Source organism: Aotus nancymaae, unplaced genomic scaffold (assembly GCF_030222135.1).
Source record: "Aotus nancymaae isolate 86718 unplaced genomic scaffold, 86718_ANA_hifiasm-v0.15.2.pri h1tg000018l, whole genome shotgun sequence".
Taxonomy (NCBI): domain Eukaryota; kingdom Metazoa; phylum Chordata; class Mammalia; order Primates; family Aotidae; genus Aotus; species Aotus nancymaae.
Window position 1 is genome coordinate 1,245,112 of NW_026988430.1, and position 8,716 is coordinate 1,253,827.

Genomic DNA, 8,716 nt, shown 5'->3' on the forward strand with positions numbered 1-8,716 from the left:
ATAATAATCACTGGGGAGACTGAGGCTCACAGAGCAGAGAAAGGAACCCATGTTTTTGAGGGACTGCTCTGTCATAAGCACTGGTCTAAATGCTTTAAATGCATTTTCTTGTGAATCCTCTAAACAACCCCAGGAGGATGAATATTGTTATCCCATTTCACAGAAGTGGAGTGAAGATGCCTAGAGGTTAAATATCTTGCCTGCAGTTATATATTCAGTTATTAGCCGACAGAGGAGCAGACCCAGGCCTCCTAAAACCAATGCCAACCCCCACCCCTACCCTGAGCCCTGAAATGAGAAAGGCCACACTGGGAAATGTGCCCCAAACCCAACCAGCGGCGGTCTCATCCCAAAAAGCTCATCAGGCCCTAGCTCTAGGAGCAGAGGAATGTTGGCTGGGCAAGGTGGGGCTGAAAATAATGCTGCCTGCTGGACAAGAGGAGGCTGAGGCTGGGGTAGGAGATGGGGGCAGCACAGACCCCTAAGGTTCTCAGATGCCTTTTCTTAGGAAGGACTGACCTTCATTCTGAGATTCTAACCTTCTTACATTGTGTTAACAGAAAGTGAAACCAAATTATTTTATGACATCATAATATCATAAAATGTCATAAAATAATCCAATGGTCATTTTGATTCCCACCCTCCCACCACTGGCAAAATTAGAAAGTGGTAACCCTAGGCTGCTCTGATTGGTTAGTTTTTTTATTGGTCCAAGAATAAAAAAAAAAGGGAAGCCAAAGGTTTCTCTGGGGAATTAAAGACAGACACCAGCTAAGGGAAGAAACGGGAGAGAGAGAAGTGAAGACAGCAGGTGAACCTGAATTTGTTTTGAGACCGAAGGTGTGGTTCCAGGACTGTGGTGGAGAGGAAAGCACATCCAGCTGGAGCCAGACTTTCTGGGAGGGGAGCCCAGCGATCCCAGTACTTGCTTGTGAAGAGACCGAAAGAAAGGGAAGCAGCTGGAGGACCAGATGAGATGATGGATGATTTGAAGGAAGATTTGTATGGCTGTTGTTTTAATGTAGAAAATACTTCAGCTTTTTCATTTTTACTTTTTTATTGAAAGACAATATTCATATAGAAAAGTACACGTCATCAGTGCCCAGCTTGACACATTTTCACACTCAGGGCACTCCTGTAGCCAATGCTCAGATGAAGAAACAACATCTTGACCGGGCGAGGTGGCTCATGCCTGGAATCCCAGCACTTTGGGAGGCCGAGGTGGGCGGATCACCTGAGGTCAGGGGTTTGAGACCAGCCTGGCCTACATGGTGAAGCCCTGTCTCTACTAAAAATACAAAAAATTACCCAGGCGTGGTGGTGCACACCTGCAATCCCAGCTACTCGGGAGGCTGAGGCAAGAGAATTGCTTGAACATGGGAGGTAGAGGTTGCAGTGAGCCAAGATTGTACCATTGCACTCCAGCCTGGGGAACAAAAACGCAAACTCTGTCTCAAAAAAAAAGAAAGAAAGAACATCTCCAGCATCCCAGAAGCCCTCTCGTCCCTACTGCTAAGGGCAGACTCGTTTTGCCTGTCTGTGTACTTTATGTAAATGAAAGCATATCGTGTGTGCTGTCTCAGGCCTGGCTGGTTTCCTTCATCCTTACGTTTGTCAGACCTATGTATATTATTTGCATATGATTGTAGATCGCTCATTCTCATTGCTGCAGAGTGGTCCATTGTGACTTACATCACTCATTCTAGCGATCATGGATGTTTGACACTTTCCAGTTGGAGGCATTACAAGTAGCGCTGTTTTGCAACAGGTCCTTGATGGGAATCCCAGAGCGAACTTGGCAATGCTTGGTTTCCAGGCTGTGGTGTCGCCTCCTGAACCAGAGTCGCATAACACGCCCAGGGAGTTCTCTTATGAACCAAGTTCCTCCCCGGAGAAACCCAGACTCGGAGTAGCCGCAGGCTGAGCCTTGACTCTGGCCAGAGACCAGATACCCCGACGGCAGAACCTAGTCATGTGCTGACCCAAGCATGTGGGACCCCCAACCCTAGTTGCCATGTAACTGTAGCTCTAATTCAAGTCCACAGTTTCTAGACTAGAGTCCTGGGTGGGGTCCATGGGCTACATCTCCCCAAGGGGAAAGGGGGGCGTCCAGCAGGTGCCTGAGTGTCAAGGTCATGGCCTTAGGAATGGGCTCCTCCTCACTGAGCTGCGATCCCTTACAGGCAGTCACACTGGAAGCCGTGTCGCGAGAACTCCTCGGGCCTTGTGTCCTAATGGGGCGGGCTCACATGCAGCCTCCTTGGCCCCGTGCCCTGCCCAGACCTGTTCTGGATTCCACCCCACCCTTCCCCAAGGTCGCTGCCACCTCCCACCTGCCAGGCTTGGGCAGGGCCTCTGAGACACGACCAGGAAGGCTGGCAGGCAGGAGGGCTGGGGAGAGCACTGGGGGCCATGGAGGGGACAGCAGAGCCCGTAGTCTATCAGAAGCTGTTGCTCTGGGAGCCCAGCTTGGAGTCGGAGGAGGAAGAAAAGGAGGAGGAAGAGGAGACATCAGAGGCGCTGGTTCCCAACCCCTGGAGGCCCCAGGACTCTTCTGGGTAAGTAAGGGAGAGGTCTGGGGACCAGGCTCCCCAGGGTTAAGGTTTGCAAGTCCCTCTCTCTGGAGCCCCTCAGGGGGACCAGGAGACTCCCCACTGGGCTTAGCTCCAGGCACTGTCCTATCAACTTGGGGAAAACCTAGGCTGCAGCCTCAGACTTGGCCTGACCCAGTCACAAGTCGGTGTATCTGGAGGGACATCGGTACCAAGCCAGCCTCTGTCCCGTCTGCTGCTCTGTCAAAGGTCCCCAGCCCCCAAGCCCTGGTACAGGAGGCACCCGCTGGGCAGGTTGGGCCCTGGCTACACCTGGTGGCACCTGCCCGCAGCCCCTTCTTTCCTGCCTGCCACACCCCCTTGGGCCTCCCTCCCACATGATTCAACTCTGCCTCTCCAGTCTCCCCTCCAGAGGCTCCCGCCCTAGCTAGCCTCAGTTTCCCCAATCCTTTCGCAGCTCCATGTCTTTGCCTAAGCGGTGCCCACTGTGAAGAAGCCCTTTTCTCCTTGGCAGACTTGTACTCCTCTTGCTAAATCAAACCTTTTTTTTTTTTTTTTAAACAGAGTCTCGCTCTGTTGCCCAGGCTGGAATGCAGTGGCGTGATCTCAGCTTACTGCAACCTCCGCCTCCTGGGTTCAAGTAATTCTCCTACCTCAGCTTCCCAAGTAGCTGGGACTATCGGTGCATGCCACCGTGCCCAGCTAATTTTTTTGTATTTTTAGTAGAGAAGGAGTTTCACCATGTTAGCCAGGACGGTCTCAATCTCCTGGCCTCGTGATCTGCCCATTTCAGCCTCTCAAAGTGCTGGGATGACAGGTGTGAGCCACCGTGCCCGGCGCTAAATCAAACCTTCTGGGAAACATTCCCTGGGGACTCTCAGGGTTCCTGGGCATCCCTCTGTCCCAGCCGCAGCTCAGGACACTCCTCTGCAGGAACGAGGCTGGTGGGCTGCCCGGAACCTGGGCCCGTCTAGTGGCCGCCCTGCTGCTGCTGGCTGTGGGCTGCTCCCTGGCCGTGCGGCAGCTCCAGCATCAAGGCAGCCCCACAGAAAGCCTGGGCTCCGCAGCCCCTCCACCCGGCGGACACTCCCATGGCCCTGGCGTTTACCACCATGGTGCCATCATCAGCCCTGCAGGTCAGTCATGCTGGCGGCAGCTTGGGGGAGGGAGGGTCAGGGATCACTGGGCCCAGCCCCTCCCTGCTGTATGACAGTCCCTTCCTTGCTGCAGCCACATGCTCCCACCTAGGCCGAGAGCTGCTTGTTGCCGGGGGCAACGTCGTGGATGCCGGCGTGGGAGGCGCTTTGTGCCTGGCGGTGGTGCATCCTCATGCCACGGGGCTAGGTCAGTGACCCCGGACCCCGGACCGCAACCCCAGCCCACAGCCTGATCAGTGACCTGGGCCTCAGGGAGTCAGTAGCCCTGACCTCAAGGCTGCTCAGTGAGCAGGACCCAGGGTTTGGGCAGCAGTCCCCACCCCTTGAGCCAGGTCTGCATCACCTTGACCTCAGCTCTGGTCAGTAACTCCTGATCCCAGACTCAGTCAAGGAATCTTAACTGAAAGAAGTCAGCGGCCCTTGACCTGTGCCTGCTGAGTGACCCCTCTTGTCGCCTGCAGGTGCCATGTTTTGGGGCCTCTTCCACAATAGCTCCTCGGGCAATTCCACGGCCCTGACACCAGGCCCAGCACAGACCCTGGCCCCCGGAGTGGCGCTGCCCGCGGCTCTGCCCACCCTGCACCTGCTGCACGCACGCTTTGGCCGCCTGCCCTGGCCACGCCTGCTAGTGGGCCCCACCACGCTGGCTCAGGAGGGCTTCCTGGTGGACACGCCCCTGGCAAGGGCTCTGGCAGCTCGGGGCACAGAAGGCCTCTGTCCACTGCTTTGCCATCCTGATGGGACGCCCCTGGGCGCTGGAGCCCGAGCCACCAACCCACAGCTGGCAGCTGTGCTTCGGAGGGCAGCCCTCGCTCCCACCTCAGACTTTGCTGAGGACGCTCTACTGAGTCTGCTGGTGAGAGATCTGGGGCTGGAGGTGCCCTCGGCTGGGCCCAGGCCCACTTTGGAACCAGCGCAGCAGCTACCCATGGCCCAGGGCATCCTGTTCACCACCCCCAGTCCCTCAGCTGGCCCAGAGCTGCTGGCACTGCTGGAAGCAGCCCTACGGTCTGGGGCACCCAGCCCTGACCCCTGCCCACCAGTCATGCAAACTGCTGTGAGCCCCGAGAGCAGCACCCTGGCCACCGTGGACAGCAGCGGCTCTGTGCTCCTTCTCACCTCCTCGCTCAGTGGCTCCTTTGACTCTGCATACCTGTCCCCAGGCACAGGAGTTCTGCTCAGCAACACGACGGCCAAGTCTACCGCTACTGCCTGGGCCTGCCCCCTCATCCTCCGGGGCAGCCTGGATGACACAGAGACCAATGTGTTGGGGCTAGTGGCTTCAGGGTCCCCTGAAATGGCCAGAGCCATGACTCACACCATACTCAGCCATCTGGCAGAGCCCCAAACCCAGGCCCAGCACCAGCACCAGGGCCAGCAAGAAGCAACAGAGCAGCCCAGCACTTGTGGCCAAGGGACCCTGCTCCAGGTGGCAGCCTACGCAGAGCACGCCCATGTCTCCAGTGTCCCCCATGGCTGCCCCTACCAGGGGATCTAACAGGATGGGGGTGGGTCTGGCACAAGGCAGAGTTATCTGAAGCCTGGGGCAAGAGCAAAGCAGACCCAGCAGCAATGGACTGTACCCCAGCTAACATCTGTCATCTCAAGCACTTTGGGTGGTCAAGGCAGGAAGATTCCTTAAGGCCAGGAGTTTGAAACCAGCCTAGACAGCATAGCAAGATCTCGTCTGTACAAAAAATTTTTAAATTTGCCAGGTGAGGTGGCAGATGCCTGTTGTCCCAGCTACCTGGGAGGCTGAAGCAGGAAGCTTGCTTGAGCCAGGAGTTTAAGGCTGCAGAAAGCTAGGATTACACCACTGCACTCCAGCCTGGACAACATAGTGAGACCCTGTCTTTTGAAAAAGTAATAATAATAATAATGGCTGGGTGTGGTGGCTCATGCCTGTAATCCCAGCACTTTGGGAGGCCGAGGCAGGTGGATCACCTGAGGCTAGGAGTTTGAGACCAGCCTGGGCAATATGGCAAAACCCCATCTCTACTAAAAATAAAAAAAAATTAGCTGGGCGTGGTGGTGCACACCTGTAATCCCAGCTAGTTGGGAGGCTGAGACAGGAGAATTGCTTGAACCTAGGAGGTGGAGGTTGCAGTGAGCCAAGATCACACCACTGCACTCCAACCAGGACAGCAAGAGTGAAACCTCATTTAAAAAAAAAAAAGAGTGTACATCTATTATGTGCTCACTGCTGACTCAGGCCCCATCCTCTGGCCTTTTCCATTAGCTAGATTTGAGTTGTGGCATCCAGAGCTAGCACAATCATTCTTCAAACCACCCATACTGAGGGAATCGCTGGCTCCTTTACCAGCTAAGGAACACGAGGGTAATGAGGAAAAAGCAACAGGGCCTGGGGCGAGCACTGAGTTCAGATCCAGCTTTCGGAAGAACAGCAGAAAGAGTGCAGAGCCTCTGCCTCGGCATCGCTGCCCTTCCCTTCAGGGCACCCTCTACCTATCTTCCTCAACCAGACTGATACAAAATAAAGGTCAAGTCTCCTGGAGGCCAAGCGCCGTTCCTGCTTCTTGGTTAATTTCCCATCAGCCTTTGAAGCAACTGGAGTCAGGGCTTCCCTGATGGGCAGCGCAGGTGAACAGTGAACAGAGAGGGGAGAGCCTGAGGTGGTATATTTCCGCTTCCACCCCTGCTCCGCTCACCTCCTGCCTCCTGGGGCACTAGATGTGTGAGGTGAATGCTTTAATCTCACTTTCTAGAACAGACAGCAAAGCAGGGAAGCAGTCGAGAGGGTGAGTTGGAGTTGAATGCGTGGAAATTCAAGGTGAAGGGTAGCCGGGACCTCCTCGCAGGGTTAGGTCCTCTCTGGACCACAGCACTCTAAAAACAGCTTCTCAAACCAGGAAGCAAGGGTGACCAGCAGCGCTTCCCTCCCCTGCCATTGTAAAAGGCTTCTCTGATTTAATAGACCCTTTGATCCACCTCCACCTCCCACTCCCAAGAAAATTCTTCTCCAGCTCAGTAATGGCACCACAATGTACCCGGTTATTTTAGTCCCAAACCTGGCATCCCTCTCTCTTCCTCTCCCCCGACATCCAATCCATCACCCACCCCACCTGCTCCACATCAGCCCACATCTGACCTGTTCTCATTTCCCTGGGTCCAGTCCACCACTGTCTCTAACTGGTCTTCCTGTTCTTCCACTTGTGCGGACCTACAATCCATCATCCCTCACACAGCAGCCAGCATCACCTGGTGAAAATTTAAATCGGATCCAGGCCTGCCCCTGCATTAAACTTACCAATGACTTCCTACCACACTCAGAATGAAATCCTTCCCCGGGCCCTATGCAACCTTGCTTCTCTGAGCCACCTGGAAGCCTCAGCCCCTGCAGCCCTGGGCCTTTGCAGTTGCAAGGATTGGGATTTCCTCCCCTTAGATCCTTGCAGGAGTGTGGGGGAGGGCTTCTTGTCACTCAGCTCTCAGCCCAAATGCCCGCCACTTCCTCACAGAGGCCTTCCCTGACCGACCCCTCAAATCATTACCATAGACTCTGTTGAATGATAATTAGCCGTCGTTGGAAATAGATGCTCAGTGCTGCAAAGAAAACACGGCACTGAAACAAAGGATCTTTTAGCAACGCAATTTTTACTTCCTGGGCTACAGGAAGGGTACTCTCACTAGCAATCTTGCCACAAGAATACGAAGAATAAAAGAAAGCAGACATACTTATTTCTCAGCCCTGGACGCTCTTTCACCCCCCTTACAAAGCAGAGGGAAGGGCAGGTAGAATGAGGTAATGACGGTCAGTGAAGGGTCATGTAAATCACGTGTCTTGGAGACTGACGCCCAGGCGAGGAGAAAACCTAAGGCATCAGCACTTTTTTCATACTTGTCAAGAAATAACAAGGTTACTAAGATTTATGTTACTATTACTAATTTTTAATCTTCTAAGAAAAAGAGGAACCAGGTGCAGAAGCAGAACTTGAAAGTAGCCACGGAACGTGACCTCTGAAGCACAGCACCACAGAGAGACAATTAAGTCCCCGGGTGTCTGTGGGCCTCCCTGACAGCGTCAGGCCTGCCACAAGAGCTTGGGGGAGCGGAGTTTTCTCCTCACTCCCCCAGGAAGGAGACGTCTCGGCCATCTTGGACGTCTCCTTCCCTAGCTGGCTAAACCGGGCGCTTTCACAGCGCTGACACTGCTGCACAGCCCGGGAGTCCTCTAGCAGCCCTTATGTGGGCGTGATAGAGGGCTGAGAGCATCTGGCCTTAGGGTCACTTCTTTTCCAATGCCACTGCAGTCCCATACTTCCTGAGACTTATTAGTAAGATTAGAGATTATATCATTACATACATGTATATATGATTACATATGAAGAGCTATGTGATTACATGATTACACACCTGTATATGGTTATGATTACATATGAAGAGCTATGTGATTATGATTATATACAGGAATAACTATGTAATTATATCTCTAATTCTTTTTTGAGTTTTTTTTATTGCATTTTAGGTTTGGGGGTACATGTGAAGAACATGCAAGATTGTTTACTAATTCTACGTTTATATGAGAACATGCTGAGGCTTCAGGCCCTTGCCTCGGCTCTTGCCGGGTTTTCCCCCACAGCTTAACAGAGTTATCAGCAGCTTATTCCTTAACAAGAAAGCAAAGTTTAACAGGAACTTTTCAGCTTCCCACAGGCGTGTTTTTAACCGGTGATGTATTCACGTTCCAGCAGTGAAAAGGCTCCCTCTGAACCCTGCATTCCCAGTTCTCTTCATAATTATGATCATTTTTAATGCACTTGGCTCCGTGTTCCTCCACAAAAGCAGCCGCTTTGTTCCAACCGCCTAGCGCGGCACACAGCAGGAGCCAGTAACTGTTGAATGGCTCAGGGCTCCGAGCGCAGGGCCGCCCTGGGACAAGGCGGATGATGTGCTGCACCGCGGTTTGTTTCCGAGATGGGCCCTCAGAAACCGCCCGGTGGGGATCCACGGAAGGCTGGAGCCACCGCGAGCGGCGCAGCGAGGGAC

At 53.7% G+C, this 8,716-nt stretch overlaps 1 protein-coding gene across 3 annotated transcripts; it reads left to right on the top strand.

Moving 5' to 3' along the window:
• Positions 1-2,397: 2,397 nt before the first annotated feature.
• Positions 2,398-6,230, top strand: GGT6 (gamma-glutamyltransferase 6). 3 transcript variants are annotated; one of them, XM_012448411.3, is made up of 4 exons: positions 2,398-2,558; positions 3,486-3,688; positions 3,783-3,896; positions 4,171-6,230. In XM_012448411.3, exons 1-4 carry the CDS (start codon positions 2,413-2,415, stop codon positions 5,205-5,207), a joined length of 1,500 nt encoding a protein of 499 aa, XP_012303834.2. In that variant the 5' UTR covers positions 2,398-2,412; the 3' UTR covers positions 5,208-6,230. The 3 variants fall into 3 exon arrangements, with proteins under 3 accessions (XP_012303834.2, XP_012303835.2, XP_012303836.2); XM_012448413.3 differs by having other exon boundaries at positions 2,442-2,558; positions 3,434-3,688; XM_012448412.3 differs by lacking the exon at positions 3,783-3,896.
• Positions 6,231-8,716: the final 2,486 nt, after the last annotated feature.

Bases quoted from the DNA above. Each gene is read 5' to 3' on its own strand.
- GGT6 (XM_012448411.3), top strand. From the start codon at position 2,413: ATGGAGGGGACAGCAGAGCCCGTAGTCTATCAGAAGCTGTTGCTCTGG. The intron at 2,559-3,485 runs GTAAGTAAGGGA...ACTCCTCTGCAG, and splicing joins AGGCCCCAGGACTCTTCTGG to GAACGAGGCTGGTGGGCTGC. The intron at 3,897-4,170 runs GTCAGTGACCCC...TGTCGCCTGCAG, and splicing joins TCCTCATGCCACGGGGCTAG to GTGCCATGTTTTGGGGCCTC.